At 42.1% G+C, this 19,623-nt stretch overlaps 1 protein-coding gene across 1 annotated transcript; it reads right to left on the bottom strand.

Moving 5' to 3' along the window:
* Positions 1 to 46: 46 nt before the first annotated feature.
* LOC133520219 (ruvB-like helicase 1) lies at positions 47 to 19,494 on the bottom strand. The gene is made up of 10 exons (XM_061854598.1): positions 19,237 to 19,494; positions 18,893 to 19,021; positions 13,155 to 13,329; positions 11,585 to 11,787; positions 10,244 to 10,412; positions 9,533 to 9,624; positions 9,167 to 9,273; positions 5,338 to 5,440; positions 3,453 to 3,544; positions 47 to 871 (listed from the first exon to the last, which is right to left on the bottom strand). Exons 1-10 carry the CDS (start codon positions 19,375 to 19,377, stop codon positions 712 to 714), a joined length of 1,371 nt encoding a protein of 456 aa, XP_061710582.1. The 5' UTR covers positions 19,378 to 19,494; the 3' UTR covers positions 47 to 711.
* Between the last annotated feature and the right edge of the window lie 129 nt (positions 19,495 to 19,623).

Here is a 19,623-nt window from a genome sequence, read left to right as displayed (position 1 = left end):
TCCATATCTTGTATTACACCTAATAACAAAAACAATATTCGTAAAGTAAATTGAAAGCACTTCATTCATATAACTAAATAACTGCTTTCACTTTTGAACAAAAAATATAATCGTACACAATAATGTTACCGAAGTCACATAACTAGAATGTCAAAAGATTAGAGAATGCTAAGTGATGATGATGAAAAATATAAAATAAGAACAAAATAGTATTTACAGGGCCAGGGTGCGTAGACAAGATGCCAATCGTTCACGCTTTGTAGCGTAGTTCTCTTTCGATCAGTCTTCCATATTAGTGCGACAGAGACAGTTGCGTTTCGTTCGCTACCGAGCGTTAACAATTGGAATCTTGTTGACCCAGGAGGCCAATTTAAACTTATATTGTGGCCCGTGCGTCTCGCTCTCACCAATACATGTCCGGATAAGTACGAACGAAATGCACGCGCAATTGGTGAAAATATAGGTTTGAATTCCTCGAGGTCAAGTTAGGTTTCGTTCGCAAAACACTTCCTCATAATATAAAACCGTTTGGTTTCGAATTTAATCCATCGGGTGCCGAGGTTTTTTTCACGTAATACGGGTTCAATCTCGTACGCCGGGTGGGGCGGGGGCCTCGGGGCAAGTGTTTCGTTTCGACGCCACGTCGCCGCATTGAGTGTGGATATGGGCTACTATAGTCCGTCGCCGGCTGCATCACGTGGAGTGGTGTTCCTACTGCATGTACTTGTCGGGGTGCAGCGTGAGGATGCGCGCGGAGGACTTGGCGTCGAGGAACAGCGCGGCCACGGCGGCCACGTGCGCCGGCGCCACGCGGGCGGCGCCGTCCGCGCGCGCCGCCAGGCTGGCCGGCGTCAGCAGCTGCGCCGCGTACCTGCACGTAATAGCACAATACCAAGGGCTGACAAATAATACAGTCGGGCGACGAAGGCAACCGGGCGGGGTGCGGGGGGCGGCGGGCGGGAGGGGCGGTGTCTGAGTTTCATACACACCATAGGGTTGTTTCCAATTTTTTAAAACGCTTGTATTACGTTCTATATTAGCTAAAAGTTGCCCTAAAATTCAACTTTTATACTAAAAACGGTTTTAAATATGTTAAATTAACAAAATATATTTTGACAGATGATTTCGCGCCCAAAACGCTCTTTGAAAATTGTGTGACGTCACAGTTTACGGTTTGACACATAAGTACATACGCACGTAGAAGATACGAACTGTCAACTGACATTTATCATTTGTTGTTTATCGCCTAACTGTCAAGAGTGTCAATCCGAGAGTTGTGACGTCATCAGAATCTTCAAAGACGTTTCGAGTTTGGTCACGTGACGTGTGCCGAAAGATATTTTAAATTCAATATTTACAAAAATATGGTCATTACAGGTCCCCTCTAAGTAATTTAACATGTTCTTATATTCCAAAAGAATTTATTGGGATACAATTCTGCCCTAAGATTTATAGATGGAAACAACCCTATTGTTAGAATTCCGGGATATGATTTCGAGGGCTGACGCGTGACTTGTAATTATCAATCAATTTGTGCACAATTAAAATATTGCATACAACATGTGCTAATTGTTTGTTTCAGTGTAAACAAAAATATATCATATGATGTCAATTTTTAAATTCATAATGGCGGACATGTTTTATAGCTTATTTAAAGAAATTACGAGGAGGTTAAGACTTTATTTAAAAAATAAGAAATTGTTTCTTACTTTTAGTATTTAATGTTTTAATTATTTTTGAGAGTCCGCGGGATGCCGATTACAAAAATGACACCCATCTTAAAAATCGATATGGGTGTCATATACGAGGTTCCTCGTGGTTCCGATTACGAAAATGACGTCCATTTTGAAATCCAAGATGGTGGACATTCATTTTTCTTAAAAATCGATATGGGTATCATATCCGAGGTTCCTCGGGGTTCCGATTACGAAAATAACGTCCATTTTGAAATCCAAGATAGCGGACATTAATTTTTCTTAAATATCCATATGGGTGTCATCTCCGGGGTTCCTCGAGGTTCTGATTACGAAAATGACGTCCATTTTGGGGGTGCAGATTTCAAAAATAAAATCCATGTTAGAATTAAAGATGGTTGACATCACTGCTACACACATCGACACCCATTTCTAAAAGTAACGTCCGCCATCTTTATTTTCATAATGGATGCCATTTTTGAAATCAACACCCACAAAAACCCACAAAACAACACCCATGACGACTTTTTCAAAAAAGTGACGTCTGCCATCTTTATTTCCAAAATGGACGCCATTTGTAAAATTAGTACACCATACATACATCATCCTCCTAGCGTTTGTCCCGTACTGTGACGGGGTCCGTACATACATACATGAAACCTAAAAACATTTCCCTCCTCTTTTGGGTAGTTGTGTAAGTCTGCGACAACCCTAGGTAGGTACGGTGACCTTGAGCGGTGTCGGCATTTACGCAAACATCAAAGGCGTCGGCCCACTGTTACTTTTTACACTGTGACAATAGCATTCACATATATCTAAGGACGGGCCTTACTTATTTGTATTTCACGTCCACCTCGTTAGAGTTTACAATTGTTATTTTCGTAATCAGCGACCTGATAAACCATATAAATAATACCCATGTTGATTTTTGGACTTAGTCACCATATTTCCCCCTTGTCAAACACGTGTTTACTCATTTATCGTTAGGAATACTCTTGTAAAGTTTCGAATAAAACAGTCTAAGTTAACCTTGCTTCCCCATACAAACTTTGGACCCCCATTTCACCCCCTTAGGGGGTGAATTTTGAAAAATACTTTCTTAGTGCACCGCTAGACCTCAAGAACTTACGTGCCAAATTTGGAATCTCTAAAACCAGCGGTTTAGGCTGTCACGCAAATAAATACCCTTACCGGGATTCGAACCCAGGACCATCGGCTTCATAGGCAGGATACCCACTAGGCCAAACCTCAATTTATGATTGAAGTTCAACACCTATGTTTATACAGGATGTCCCAAGACTATGGGACATCAAGGGAAAGTACCTTAAATATCGTAGATAGGATATTTTGCTGAAAGAAGACTTTACGTTATTTTTAAAAGTCAGTAATTCTGCATTTAAAGATTTTCTAAGAATTACTTGTTTCGTCTGGGAATCGAACCGACTTAATAATTTTCTTCAAATTTGACTCAAACATTTTACGTTGTTCCTTTTTTTTAAAATAGTATGTTACTTAAAAAGAAGTATAATTTTTTGTCCATCCTTTCGATTGGCATCATAAAAATAGGGTTTATTTTTTACATTTAAGTCGGTTCGATTCCCAGGCGAAGCAAGTAATTCTGAGAAAACCTTTAAATGCAAAATTATTGACTTTTAAAAATAACATAAAGTTTAGTCTTCTTTCAGCAAAATATCCTACCTACGATATTTAAGGTAGTTTCCCTTGATGATAGTATATAGTAATGGAAGCGCCCGTCACCTGAGCGTGGTGCCGGCGCCGACGTCGGCCAGCGCGGCCAGCGCGTCGTCCTCGACGGCGATGCCCTCCGTCGTGGCGCGCAGCTTCAGGATCTACACAATCAGGCCTTGTACATCTTTACAGATCATTTAAGCAGCATCTATGATCTAGCGACAGCGCCGCTCGTGGCTATACAAACCGATTCTTGAGCGGCATAATCGCCCACATTTATGGCAAATAAACTGAGGGTCCGCACCGACGCGACCCTCATCGCACATCTGTTTTAATGCCCGTTTTGGGACCAAGTCTTGAAACCAGGCCCTATCATGGGTTTCGCTCACTTAAAAGGCTGTTCCTCCACTCAACGCGGTTTGTTGCGAGCTCTTCCCATGAATCGCAATTGATATTAAACGCAACCATGTCGCGCTTTACGCAGGATCTACACAACACTACGTTAAGAGGCTGTCAACACCCAATGTCCTTGAAATTGATGTTACTTAAACAGTTTTTTTAGAAAGACTATTTGTTTTAGTCAAGTAAGAAAAATATATGTTCATATTAATTATATTTCATAGACCGTGGTTGTACTCGATACACGATTGAACGAACTCGGCTCGATAGAAAATAATTGCAAAGATTGGTCTTAAAATCACAATTAAACGGTTTTATGTCTTTATTGTTTTGACTTACATATGGGTCTGCAATTAAAATCATAATTTCAAAATATTTATATCTAAACCGTGGTTGAGTAAAATATTACACTAATAATCCAGTTTTTTTTATTTAAATATTTTTCTTATTATTCCCTTGCCCAGGCCCAGTAACATGCGACAGTGCTATCTCATTTACTCCGATACAAATAGACAGTGTGAGCGCTTTAGGTATTGACAGCCTCTTAATACAAGCCGCCCGCTTCTAGATGGGACCAACGTAACAACCTACCTAGGATGCCTAATCAAGTTAACAAACGACAGAAAAAGCCAATCGAAACGAAACTTTAATAACCTTTAAGTATATTATACACACACCGGATAAATAAGTACACCTTTTTCCGTTAATTTCAAGGGTGCATTCCTGAGCTTAATGTATGTATGTATGTCACTTTATTGCACATAAACAGGTTAACATAAAACTGACAAAACAAAAAAAAAATGTTATTGACAAAGGCGGAAGAGATCGCTTCTTAGCGATAAGACCGCCTGTTGTTACCTAACTTTTACGTGTTTTTTCATTTCCTGTCTATTTTTAACTGTATGTTACTTAAAGGCGAACTTATCCCTAAAAGGGATCTCTTCTAGCTAATCTTTGAGAAAATGCGAAAGGATCAAACACTAACAGGTGCTCAAATTAAGTAACTTTCTCAAAGACACCGGTGTTCTAATTAACTCGGTTTCGGAGATAATCAATAATTTATTTTTATCTTATAAGGCCCTTCTATATCTTATAAGTTGACGTTTTATAAGTTAACGTTTCGTTTCGTTGAAGCGAAAACCATCAACGACCCACCACTACCCGAGACCTCCTGCTTCAAAGGCAGAGCCACTAACAACCAGGCTACAAGACCGTGTTCTTAGTTCAGTTTTCCGTAGCATTTGGCATCCCAGTACATTTTTTCTATTCGCTTGGCATTTGTCAGTGTGCGATTATCACCTTGACTAGGCCCCCTGGTCTTCAGTAAACTAACAATCCTTCCCATACTGTACGCAGCGCATTTTTCTTTGAGAATCGTACTCAAAAAAGTGGCTGTGACATAATCGGACAGACAGACGGACATGACGAATCTATAAGGGTTCCGTTTTTGGCCATTTGGCTACGGAACCCTAAAAAGGCTCAATAACATTTAATTGCAATATGCGAAAAAAAATTAAGTACAAAAAAAACATGGTAAGTTATGAATGCAAGTTACCTGCAGCAGCTCAGACTTATTGTAAGGCAGCGTGCGGATGATCAGTAACCTGTCCAGCAGGTCCAGGGGAATGCCGTGCGGGGACACGATGTCTTCAGTGCCTCTGAACACAAACAAGCATCATGGTCAATGATAGTTGGTCAAACACGCCTAGTACTAAGATGGCATATCGTCTAGAAATGCACCTCATGGACCTCTAGGCCACGCCGATGGACGCCATAGTCGGCCGCGTAACTCGCGTTTGTCACTTTTCCTTCAGTATATAACACCTATTTCCCTTGATGGTTAACCCTTAAATGTATATTTTTTTCTTTTTGCCTGTAATTAATATATGTGTAACATAATTGTTTACAGATTCTGAGAAAAATAATTTAAAAAAAAATATCGATTTTCTAAATCAGCGAAATCTAGATTGTTAAAGATGTACGGGCTGCTTCCCGCACAGTCTTAAGATGATATAGTTGATAATGATAATTGATAAAACTGCAGTTTCCACCGATATAATGATTTATTGATGACATGATAAAAATGATACAATTATTGAATACACTCCGCGGCGGTCGGACATGTACTGTCTCATATAGGTAAAATAAATGCTGACTGACGGAAAGTGCTGATGAGCGAAATGTTAATCCTTGTACGGACCGTACATGCTCCCGGGCGCGAGATGAAAAAAGATAAGACTTATAAAAAATATAAGATATACATGGATAAAATTAAAAAAGTAAAAAAAAAAAATCTGGGGTTTGGTTTTGGGTTGCGCATTGATGTTAGGTGTACGTTGCGGGTTGGCCTCCTCTCGGTTGTCATCTCTGGCAACGTACTGGATTCTTATATTCGCGGATGCGTCGCTGGGGGGCACCGAAGGTATCTGCGCCGAACAGCGTAGACGCAAGCGTTTCCATATATATATATATGATGAACACTACTATAGCGGCGGCTAATAGTAGGTATACAAGGACGTACTGATGGACGTCGTGAGTTGATATTTGGTCGGCTAATATTCCAGATTCACTAGCCTTAATTTCTTTCACTTGTCTATCGATATCCATAAATTGCTTCTTGTAATCGCCGCTTGTAGGCGTAGAAACGTTGTCCTCTTGTATAGGTACTGATAAGTTTATGATATTGTTGATAGGAGGCATTACGATGTTCACTAAATTAGGCTGGATGTTGAAACGGAAAGTGCTGATGAGCGAAATGTTAATCCTTGTACGGACCGTACAAAAACAGTGTTTAAATTTACATAGGCGAAATCATATTTACGTAAATATGTAATTTTCAGTAAAAGATATACTTATGAAAAATCTTACTATCAGAAAGGCACAATATTTGTAATATATCTTTACTATATACCTGTGATAAAGATTTTAAATATAAAATAATTGCAAGCCCCGAAAAAACCGCCTAAATCACATACTAAAAATAACCAACTTTTCCGCAATTTCGTCTTAAAACTAATGCAATATTTTAAAACCAAAATACTACGCAAATTTGAATAAAATGTCTGAAAGTGTATTAATTTACGCATAAAATTATATGTTTTTTGTTGTGGAGGCTGCATACATCACTATGCATTTAAGGATTAATAGTGGCGCAATTAAATCGTTGATTCTGGTTCATTCGTCGCATCACACAATGTTGGTTGTGTGACAACCCGCACAATCAAGGAATTCTATTTCTGTGGCACTCCGTAATTTCTAGCAATGACAAATAATATTATTACGTCCTGATACAATTCAGCGTTATTGCGCTTTGAGTCTACATCTTGCGGATTGCGGACGTCTTTGCGAGTATCGTTGACGTTCGCTACGTTTATAGCATTTCAAGGTGATACATCTGAAAAATTACGTACATTCCCATACAAAACACGATGTATGAACGTCTCGATGTCCAGCATGTGCACCTGCCACAGGATGCTGCATGAGGGTCGAGGAGGCGTACCTTATGAGACAGCGCCCCCTGTTGGTGGCGAAGATGACGATGGGCGCGATGGCGGACTCCAGCGCGCGGTGCAGGTACGTGAACGTCTCGATGTCCAGCATGTGCACCTGCCACAGGATGCTGCATGAGGGTCGAGGAGGCGTACCTTATGAGACAGCGCCCCCTGTTGGTGGCGAAGATGACGATGGGCGCGATGGCGGACTCCAGCGCGCGGTGCAGGTACGTGAACGTCTCGATGTCCAGCATGTGCACCTGCCACAGGATGCTGCATGAGGGTCGAGGAGGCGTACCTTATGAGACAGCGCCCCCTGTTGGTGGCGAAGATGACGATGGCCGCGATGGCGGACTCCAGCGCGCGGTGCAGGTACGTGAACGTCTCGATGTCCAGCATGTGCACCTGCCACAGGATGCTGCATGAGGGTCGAGGAGGCGTACCTTATGAGACAGCGCCCCCTGTTGGTGGCGAAGATGACGATGGGCGCGATGGCGGACTCCAGCGCGCGGTGCAGGTACGTGAACGTCTCGATGTCCAGCATGTGCACCTGCCACAGGATGCTGCATGAGGGTCGAGGAGGCGTACCTTATGAGACAGCGCCCCCTGTTGGTGGCGAAGATGACGATGGCCGCGATGGCGGACTCCAGCGCGCGGTGCAGGTACGTGAACGTCTCGATGTCCAGCATGTGCACCTGCCACAGGATGCTGCATGAGGGTCGAGGAGGCGTACCTTATGAGACAGCGCCCCCTGTTGGTGGCGAAGATGACGATGGGCGCGATGGCGGACTCCAGCGCGCGGTGCAGGTACGTGAACGTCTCGATGTCCAGCATGTGCACCTGCCACAGGATGCTGCATGAGGGTCGAGGAGGCGTACCTTATGAGACAGCGCCCCCTGTTGGTGGCGAAGATGACGATGGGCGCGATGGCGGACTCCAGCGCGCGGTGCAGGTACGTGAACGTCTCGATGTCCAGCATGTGCACCTGCCACAGGATGCTGCATGAGGGTCGAGGAGGCGTACCTTATGAGACAGCGCCCCCTGTTGGTGGCGAAGATGACGATGGGCGCGATGGCGGACTCCAGCGCGCGGTGCAGGTACGTGAACGTCTCGATGTCCAGCATGTGCACCTGCCACAGGATGCTGCATGAGGGTCGAGGAGGCGTACCTTATGAGACAGCGCCCCCTGTTGGTGGCGAAGATGACGATGGGCGCGATGGCGGACTCCAGCGCGCGGTGCAGGTACGTGAACGTCTCGATGTCCAGCATGTGCACCTGCCACAGGATGCTGCATGAGGGTCGAGGAGGCGTACCTTATGAGACAGCGCCCCCTGTTGGTGGCGAAGATGACGATGGGCGCGATGGCGGACTCCAGCGCGCGGTGCAGGTACGTGAACGTCTCGATGTCCAGCATGTGCACCTGCCACAGGATGCTGCATGAGGGTCGAGGAGGCGTACCTTATGAGACAGCGCCCCCTGTTGGTGGCGAAGATGACGATGGGCGCGATGGCGGACTCCAGCGCGCGGTGCAGGTACGTGAACGTCTCGATGTCCAGCATGTGCACCTGCCACAGGATGCTGCATGAGGGTCGAGGAGGCGTACCTTATGAGACAGCGCCCCCTGTTGGTGGCGAAGATGACGATGGGCGCGATGGCGGACTCCAGCGCGCGGTGCAGGTACGTGAACGTCTCGATGTCCAGCATGTGCACCTGCCACAGGATGCTGCATGAGGGTCGAGGAGGCGTACCTTATGAGACAGCGCCCCCTGTTGGTGGCGAAGATGACGATGGCCGCGATGGCGGACTCCAGCGCGCGGTGCAGGTACGTGAACGTCTCGATGTCCAGCATGTGCACCTGCCACAGGATGCTGCATGAGGGTCGAGGAGGCGTACCTTATGAGACAGCGCCCCCTGTTGGTGGCGAAGATGACGATGGGCGCGATGGCGGACTCCAGCGCGCGGTGCAGGTACGTGAACGTCTCGATGTCCAGCATGTGCACCTGCCACAGAATGCTGCATTAGAGATCTCACGAATATTCGCATCGACATTCTACACGAACTTGCTAAATCATGTGCAACGAAGAAAAGGTATTTTTAAAAGTGTTACAAATGTTGGTCAGTTTGCGGAGTATAACCTACAATTTAATTTTTTGCTCGTTACAGGCCACACCCAGTACTCCCTTACAAAAAACCTTTATTCATTTAATTTATTGTGTTAGATTTGGGAATTTTATTTTAAGTAGTAGTAACTATACAAACCTCATCGATGAATAGAACTCCAGGCACCAATTCAGCAATTCCCTGGTCGATGTATTTATTTACTACTTTGTTGATCTCCTTTCTTAGTTTATCTGTAAGCATATGAAATAATTATCTATATATTTTATTATTAAAACAACATGCGGTGTAAGCGGGCGAATCAACTTTTTAGTCTTACTCATTACCATGGCAACACTCCCCTGGAAAACTCTTCAAACGCTGATGTTATGGTATTTAATTTTACTGGTGAATCAACTTTTTCTTGTCACTCATTGACATGACTAGTCTCCTGGGTCACATTTTTATGGTAATTCTTAATCTTTTCCACAGTGGGTCATCTATTTAGTATATTAGTAGAATCTAGTAATTAGATGATTATAAAGCCGCGGGCTGGTCTCAAGCGCTTACGTCCAGTCCACAGCCTAACACACCTTGATGGAGGTCACAACGCTATAATTATTTCATAAAGTTGGAGCTGTAAGTAGCAGGCATGAACTGTAGAGGTCAAAAGCCGAAACGAAGAATAATGTCATGTTATTTTAGATATGTCACTAGATATCAGACTACTACGCGCAATAGAGCGTGTGTGAAGTGCAGGGGGCAGCATCTGCTTACAGGCGTTTGTAGTTAAAGTTTCCGATTCAGGTCACGAGGTGGCAGATCCTCCAACAAACACCGTCTCTATAGAGTATGATACCAAGGCATGTTTACCGGTGATCTCCGTCTTCTTGGGCTTCATGAGCTGCCCCATCATGGACATGATGTCGTGGCCGCCCTGCGGGCGCGCGTTGGCGCAGTCCAGGTCGTGCAGCGTCACGTCCTGGACCACTTCCTTCTTCTTGTGGACGTCGCCTTTGGGCAGCGGCACATACTCCTCCGCCTGCAAATCCAAGCATTATACTTATTTGTTTCACAAGGGGCAACGTTGTTGGTTAACTCTTCTTGCCCATACCAAGCAAACTTAAGATTCAAAAAGGGGATTGGAAACTTCGAATCTTGAGGGTTTCAAGGTATGAGATATTTACAAACTTTGCTCCAGAGTGAAACACAAAATAGATATTAACCGTAAAACTTTACCAACCAAATTCAAATGAGTAAATATCATTAAAAGGCAATTCCACCAGCTAACATAAGGAAACACTCTTGTGGATAAAATATAACTTTCTCATCAGTTGTTGAAGTATAGAGAGAGCTTTCCAAGCTTGTGGTGAAAAAAAAAATTTTTGGTCTTGTATATTATTATTATATTGTTTAATACACTAGCAGCTGAAAGCTGATGCGTGTATATCACTGCACTTGTTTTTTTTGTACGATTAATGTTCATTTTGGTAATTTTTAATGGTCCCCGTGGTCTTGGAGCAGACTCAGTCTTCTTAATACGCGATTAAGTCCCGTTTGTGTTTGTCAAGTCTGTTTTTAAAACTATTTACTGAAGGAGCATTTATTACTGTTTGTGGTAGTTTATTCCACTCGCGCACGACGCGGTTCGATAGAAAGTGCTTTCTAGGATTGCTTGTGCTGGGAACGCGAGTAATCTGTAAGCTGTGGCCTCTTAGACGATGATTCTTGCTCATAACAAACAGGTCCTTTAGTTCAGATAAGTCGTAATAATCATGTATGATCTTGAAAGTTTCAATGAGATCACCACACTGTCTTCTTTCGCTCCAGGGTTGTCAAACCAAGGAAGGGTTGTCAATATGTAAGTCATTTTATTATTGGTTTAAAAGATATCTACTTATACCTTATCATAACATGTGCAGAATGTGCATGGAAGAAGAGAAAACAACTAAACACATTCTCCTCCAGTATACAGAAGCAAATACCTAGGGACTCCGTGTACACTAAAGGAGGCAGTTAGCAACTGAAAGCTTTGCTAGGAGTCGTGGAGGAGCTGGGATGGTTAGAGTAGCACTATCTCGATTCCACACAAAATTGGCACAATGGTTGTCGATTTGCGGAACATGTCCAGGAAAAAAAAAAAGCAGAAGCACTAACTAACCTTATCTTAACTGTGGTGTCAAAAATGCCTAAGACATTAAGTACATTACCAACCTCAAGATCAAACTCGGTGGCGAATGTGTCACTTCTCCCCTGCCTCTTCACGGCTCCAGAATTGGCTTCAATGTAGATAACATCTCCGACTTCCACCTTTTCCTTCTGGAGTGATTCATAGATGGTGGGGTCAAGTTTCAGCTGCTTTGTGCCTTTGGCCGTCTTCAGCCCGATGATCACATGAGATACTGTTTTTCCATATCCTGAGGAAGCAACATTTTCTATTATAAAATAAATAAATAAAAATAGCCTTTATTATTGAAGTTTTTTTTTTTACATTTGTAAGTATATTTATTTATCATTTCCATCGGCAACTCCAACTCGTCCCTTGACGAAGGCCTCTTCCAAAGTCTTCCATTTTGGTCTATTTCTTGCAACACTCATCCAAGCTTTTCCTCCAGTCTTTCTTAGGTCGTTGGACCATCTGTACTGTTGTGGCCCGCTTTTTCTGGTGTTATATCTTGGGCACCACTCCACAAGTTCTCTAGTCCATTTATCTTTGTTTTCCCTCATTATATGGCCAGCCCATCTCCACTTTTGTTGCTTGATCACTGATGATAGGGTTTTGGTCTTGGATTTTGCTTTTATGGTAGTTATTTTCACCCTATCTCTTAGCTTTATATTTAAAATGGTTCTTTCCATGTTGTTCTGGCAAACATTTAATTTTTGTTCCTGTTTTTTAGTAAGTCCCCATGTTTGACAACCATATGATAAGACTGGTATGATACAACTTTTGAAAATTTTAAATTTCTGTCCTGTAGGTATTTCTTTGGCTTTTAGGACATCTTTCAATGACCAAAATTTCTTCCAGGCATTTGTGGTTCTCCTCTGCAGCTCTTTGTCCGTCTGGTCTTCCGGTGATATTACTTGTCCTAGGTATACATATTCATTCATATACTCTATTTCATTTCCATTAACGTCTATTGGTGCCTTAGCACTGTTTGACATTAGTTTTGTTTTTGACATGTTCATAGATAGGCCAACTAGTTTGCTCTGTGTGTCTAGTTCTTCTAACATGATTTTCAGGTCTGTCGGTTTATCTGATACTAGTATTAGATCGTCAGCGAACCTTAGGTGATTTAGTTTTCTGCCTAGAATATTGAGCCCATAGTTTTCCCAGTTCATTCTTCTAAAAACACTCTCAAGAACTGCAATAAATATTTTTGGGGATAACGGGTCACCTTGACTTGATTTTCTATTAAAACAATATTTAATAGACGTTATCGAATGTAAGAAAGTAAAAACTCATCTTATTCTCAATAGAGAATTTCACTAAATCCTCCATTTTTAGTTTTTTACTAGTTAAAAGCCACCTTGAAGTAATAAATTTGGATTTGAGGAAAGGGTAAAAGGACACTATTACTAAGAATAAAATAAATAAAAATAAAATAGAAATTTTTCAAAATGATGGAGCCACGGGGGGGGGGTTTGCGAGGTCGACAGCCCAGAGAGCCACTAGTTTATTTATTTTTCCTGGAGAACCAATAGCTTAATCTATGTTAATAGGAACATAAATAATGTTCCTAATATTATTTTATTTTCTCATTCTATATGATAGCTTTTGTCTTACCACCCGCTGGGTTCTCAGTCTCCACTGGAGTAAACTCCGTCACCTCCCCCTCATACACCTCCTTCGTTTCACGGATGCGCAGACCAATGGCACGTCGGAAGTTCTCCATTAACACCTCAGTTTTCTTGATCTCTGTGCTGTACACTTCGCTTCCGACCATGGGGCAGAATGGCACCTGACATTTCAAATCGTTTAATTTCAAATAATATTACGGATGACAAACAATTGTGAAAATGAAAATCATGAAATAAGATTAGCCTTGATTGAGCATGTTTCGACAAATATTAGCAGCGTTTTACCTACCATTAAAACGCTTATTAAGCGATAACCTTATTTGAAGCCTAACATAAATGAATAATTTGAGAGTAGCGAACTTGATTTCTTGTAACAGATCGGTCAAACCACGAATACGCCCCACTCCATCCCTACCTTGTGACGTCAGGTCCTGTGCACCAGGTGGGGCAACGAGGCAGGTAGCGCTCGGAGCCCTCGTCATTGGCTCTCAAATATGAATGTACCAGGCAGGATTTAAATGTTAGGCTTCAAATAAGGTTATCGCTTAATAAGCGTTTTAATGGTAGGTAAAACGCTGCTATTAAGCTTTGAACCGTTATTTGAAGCCTAACATAAATGAATAATTTGAGATCTGTTTGATATCGCCTGGTGCACTGTATGGCGCCAATGTGATTAGGAATATAGGGAATATTAGAATTTTAAAAGACATTATGTGTATTGTATGACAATCTTTTATTTAAATGATATTCATTTGCAATAATCTGATGGTCTGAAATAAACAAATTTTATTTTTTATTTTATTTTATTTTATAATAATTACAGACAAGCACAAATAAGTATATGAAAGCAAAAATAATGCTAATTAGGTATATGTAATTATACCATAACTTAAAATTAATTAATTACTCTTTACATAAGTATCTTTGATTCTGCCTAGTATCATGTAGTATGTATACAAGAGAATCACCATAAATTATAGAATCATAGTATTAGTTTAAGAAATTAAATTATATGTATGTACACAAAAACACTTTAATCACAAAATGAGCAAGTTTAATGTAAGTACATTTACTGTCAAGATTAAATACACAGTTTTCATTCTAACATTTAGATATAATTATTTTTAAATCATATCAATATCAATTATATTTATCATTCACCTACCGGTGTAAATAAATTAGCACATGATTGTGACGGCAAATTAGCAAGTTGAACTGGTCGACAATAATATTTAAGAAATGTATTTTCTGACCTCCAATTTCCCCTGGCTAGAATTTCATCTAGTGGGATATTATCAACCCAACTTTTAGATGCTACTGCGGGCCGGACGCTGCCAGCACTAGCTTTAATACCGGGTTGCAGTAGGATCTTTTTTATCCATCCAGATATATTTGTACGTGAAGCAGCCTTTGGCTGTCCACACGTTGTCAAAAATAAGTTGTCAACACCGCAAGCTCTACGTCTAGGTTGCGATAGTAAAACGACTCTTTTTATCCAAAATAATGGATCCAAGACTTTACTATCTTTATTTTGAAAAATTTGCCATCCTGATTGACGATTTACTACAGTATCAGTTTTAGATCCATATTTTGGCCAGAAAGTCATGGAATTATCAGCCTCAATACAGCTATCATCACCTACAGCCAATAATGTCAAGTCATGTACCCGACGACCAGAGCATAATAATAATAAAATAGCAGCGCGAGCAGAACATTCGTATAAACTATCCTCATTGCAATTATTGTTCTTTAACCAATGTACAAGGACGTCTGTATCCCATATAGGAGCCTTTTTATTTTTAATGCTCGAATTTCGTATAGATTTTAATGCCTGGCGTACCAGTATATGTGAGCTAAGAGGGGTATTTAGGTTTGGATCACATAGAGTTGAAACTGCTGATTTGTATACTAATATAGTATTATAGGCCAGACCCTGCTTAAGGTGAAGATCAATTAAAAATTTAGCTAAATCGGCCCCCTGTGGATTTGACATACTAACAGAATTTGTATTAGCCCAAACGCACCACTTTTGCCAGGAATTTTTGTAAGTTTTAATGGAAGAATCCCGCCAACTCTTATGTAAAAAATGTATATGTTCCTGTGACCACCCCTTCAAGCTGGCTGACCACCCCCACATTTCCAGACCTCCAGAGTCATGTCCTGTATCATGGGAGGAGGAAGGCCGGTTGTCGCGTCCACCAGAACTTGGTCTAAGTTGTAAATTGTGAACGGAGGACTCAGGGCCCTGTTCTTGAGGTCTGGTCTCCAGAACACTTTCAACCAACGTGGGGCTACCAACAAATATATCCCTCTCGCATTGTTGAGGTGTTGTAGCACGCGGGGTATCAGAAACGGGGGTGGGAATACCCACGCTAGGGGATAATCCCACGTTTGGCTGAAGGCATCGTAAAGGCTGGCCTGTCTGTCCGTCAGGTCCAGAGTGCCGTATATTGGGAGGACATGGGCTACTGACGACGCAAATAGGTCTATTGACGGACGGCCGAATTTCGCAAAAATCCGATTCATTATTTTGGGGCACAGGTGCCACTCGGGAGGCCTCGTAAGGCGAGACAAGTGATCGGCTTCGCCGTTGTACCGGCCTGGTAAATAATGGATTCCCATGTGAATCTTGAACAGGTCTAGGATTCTGAATATCTGATGCGAAATCTCCATCAGATAAGGTGACTTTGTGCCCCCTTCGTTTCTTAAATAAGCAACTACCGTTTTGTTGTCTGATTGAATTAAAAGAGAGGCACCGGCTAGGTGCCGACCGTGACCTTTTAGAACGTAGTAGATTGCCAACATTTCGCGCTGATTCGAGTGAAGTTTTGCTTCCTCTGGAGTCCAGAGACCCCACAGCTTGAGATTGTCTAACTGGGCTCCCCACGCTTGCCCCGATGCGTCCGTTACTAGATAACTGGTTGTAGGGGGGTAATGAATTGGGGAAGTTTTCATTAGATTTGCGCACCACCATTTTAACTCGCTTAAGGCATGTGATGGAATTGGGTATAGATGGCGTGGATTTTTGAGCAATAGACTTTGGCAATGATTTAATAGCGCTCTGTGATTCAAACGACCCCTGGGTACCATAAAGCTGGCAAAATTGACCATTCCTACTAGACTCTGAATTTCGACTAGATTGCCTGTTTTTCGATTTAGCAAGCTTTGTGTTTTTTGTAGAAAGCTTTGCATTTTTTGAAACGGTAGAGACTTTTCGTTTCTGTGCGTATCCCAAATCACGCACAAGTACTGGAGGCTCTTTTGGGGGGTCAGTATCGATTTGGCATAGTTGACTTGCCAGCCTAGGTATTCTAATAGGCGGGTTGCTTCTAAAGCTTGGTTGGCTAAAATTCGGGGGTCCTGATTGGCCATTAGAAAATCGTCCAAGTAAACAACTATTCGAAAACCCTTTTCCCTGAGTAACTGAGCCACCCAATTTGTGAGGGATGCAAAGACTTTTGGGGCACAGGCTATGCCGAAAGGTAAACAGGTCATTTGCATTAATTGATTGTCGTAAACTAACCGTAGGAAACATCGATGTGCTTTGGCAATCGGAAGATGGAAATATGCATTTGATAAATCTATTTTTACAAGCCAGTCGCGCGGTTGCAAGAAAGTTGGTATTTTGTGCATGTTCATTAAGCGAAAAGGTTTCACTATAACGTACTCGTTTAGATTTCTTAAATTGAATATCGGGCGGGCTGACCCGTCGCTCTTCGGTATTATGAACATTGGGGATACGAAGCTGGGGCTGGGATCTACAGGTTCCAACACGCTCATTTGTAACATTTGATTTATAATGAGATCCATTTCGCAACTTTTGGGAGTCATCAAGGGATGAGTGACTACATTTGGCACCATTAAAGGGGGTTTGGCTATAAAAGGGATCCGAAAATTTTAAAATTATTTGGATTAAGGTATTTGGAGCCTGTAAATCCTTCCAATGTTTTACAAAATCCATTAAACGGCCAGCCCGAAAATTGCTCGAGTCACAACTTCCGTCTACCTTGCCCTCGCGATGAGGATGGGCCTGAGAACCTACCTCCGCGGTAGCTATTGGTAAAGGTGTCGTTACTTTGAAAACCTTTATTAGCCCTTTGTCGAGACGGCTTTGTCTGTTGGTTATATTTTTGGTTAAAGCGAGGGTAGTCGCGAGGTTGTGATTGATAGTTCACAAATGGATTGGGCAATGGCATCCGATTTGTGTAATCAGGGTATGCGTAATTAGTATTAAACAAAGGAGGTGCTTTGTTTGGATAGGTATTAGCATAACTAGGCATGGCCTGAGCTTGCTGTTGTGGCTGAGCTTGCGCAGCAGCCTTATGACTGGAAGGCGCCCTGGGCGGCCAAAATATTTTAGAGGACCCACCGGCTTTTTCAATAGCGTTGGCCAACTGTTCTTTATGAAATAAATTCTCGCAAGTGGGTGGAATTTTCTTCAAGCTAGATTTCAGAAAATTGTCCTTGACTGATCGTAACATATTATCGCGCCTTTGTTGTATTAATTCGGCCCTATGGCCACAAGCTATTTGCAAAACATCGTTACTAATTTTCTGAAAGCTACCTTGCACAAAAATGTCGTTTAATTTCTCCTCCAGTAATTTGGGAGTAATCTGGGCCCCTGAATTCGACCAATCAACTAAATCTTTAAAACCGCTCTGAGCCGCTTCATTTTGTTTAATAAGGGCTTGCGTAATAGTAGCAAACCCACGTTCAATAAGTGCTAGCGAGTTAGACTTATCAAATGGCTTGAGCTCATCATTCGTTTCTAGATAAGTGAAACCTGGCGAAGAACAGTATTGTTTTTGTACATCTGCATAGCGCACACTATCCCAGTCCTGCGAATTAAATCGCTGAATGTTGTTAATTAAGTTAACTAAGTCTGGCCTCGACTTAGGAATAGTCGGTTCTTTCAAAACAGTATTAAGCGGCAATTGAAATGAGCACCCGGGTGCAGGCTGCTCGGTGCGAGCCGGGGGCGGGGGCGCGGGCGCTGTGCCCGCAGTACCATTATCAAAAAGGTCTCCGCTAACATTTGCACTAACGCCGTCAGAATCATAAAATTCCTCTACAACAGGTGTGGAGTGAAACACAGGTTGGAGGGTAGGCTGAAAGGTAGTGCTATTCGTGATGAAATTTGATATTCCACTTACTTGCTTACTTAAATACCTTATTGTAGACTCCATGCGACGGCGTTTATTCTTGCGCCGCTTTGTGCGTTTCGCAGTCTTCCTCTTGCCTCCAACTTGCGAAGGTCCGGGCTCCCGTGCCTCCGCGGGTGGCTTCGGGGTATTTTCCATAGGGGCAGTATCCGTGGAAGAACTACTAGTAGAATCTGATGAATCAGATGACTCACCTGTATCGTGGTCCATTTTGGAAATAATTTAATTAAATACCGAACGGTAACACCGTTTTGAATATTTTAAATACCACTCAATAATTTAAGTTTTTATAAAACGACCGATTGCTACGGCAAACAAGACGCCAATGACGAGGGCTCCGAGCGCTACCTGCCTCGTTGCCCCACCTGGTGCACAGGACCTGACGTCACAAGGTAGGGATGGAGTGGGGCGTATTCGTGGTTTGACCGATCTGTTACAAGAAATCAAGTTCGCTACTCTCAAATTATTCATTTATGTTAGGCTTCAAATAACGGTTCAAAGCTTAATAGTTTATAACTTTGTTTATCTGGTCGTAAAAGTAAACCGAAAGACGTTGACTTACTTTGTTGCCGAGTTCCTGTGCTATGGCTAAGGCGATGGCAGTTTTGCCTGTTCCTGGTGGCCCGGCCAGCAGTAGCGCGCGTCCAGCCATTTTCTTGCTCCTGATCATGTCCACGACCACACCCGCAGCCTGCAGAATCCATGTTCGTAAATCGTTGGCAAAAACAAAGAATTGTTTGTTACATTATTTACACAATACCATGGCAACCAACAAATTATAACCTCAAAAAAACGCATTACATATTTGATCAATACTATTCCAAAGTTTGATTGTGACAAAATTAGAGTTCTACATTATAAGTAAAAATCAAAAGTCGTTTATTAAATGATGTATATAAAAAATACCTCTCTCGCGTTTTCTTGCCCCACGAGACCGGCTGCCATTTGAATTGGAACCCCATTTTCATCTAAACCCAGTCCTTTAACATGGGTGTGTGCTGATATTCTTTGTGTCTTAGCAGTGCTCTTGACCTCTTCAATCTTCATTTTAAAGTTTTATTTGTAATTACACTGCACTAAACAATAACAAATTCGACAAAACGCGAAACAGCATACGAACCACTCAAAGCACACTCAAGATGAATGAGATTGAGATGAATTGAATGAAAGAATTGAGAATGAAAAAGCAATGAAATAAACATTTGAATGAATGATAATTACACGATTAATGTTGCCACGTTATTATGATTGATGCAAGCAAAGCACAATTATAAACTGAACTCGAATAGACTG

This window comes from Cydia pomonella, chromosome 7, assembly GCF_033807575.1.
Source record: "Cydia pomonella isolate Wapato2018A chromosome 7, ilCydPomo1, whole genome shotgun sequence".
Taxonomy (NCBI): domain Eukaryota; kingdom Metazoa; phylum Arthropoda; class Insecta; order Lepidoptera; family Tortricidae; genus Cydia; species Cydia pomonella.
This window is presented reverse-complemented; position numbering and strand designations above follow the sequence as displayed.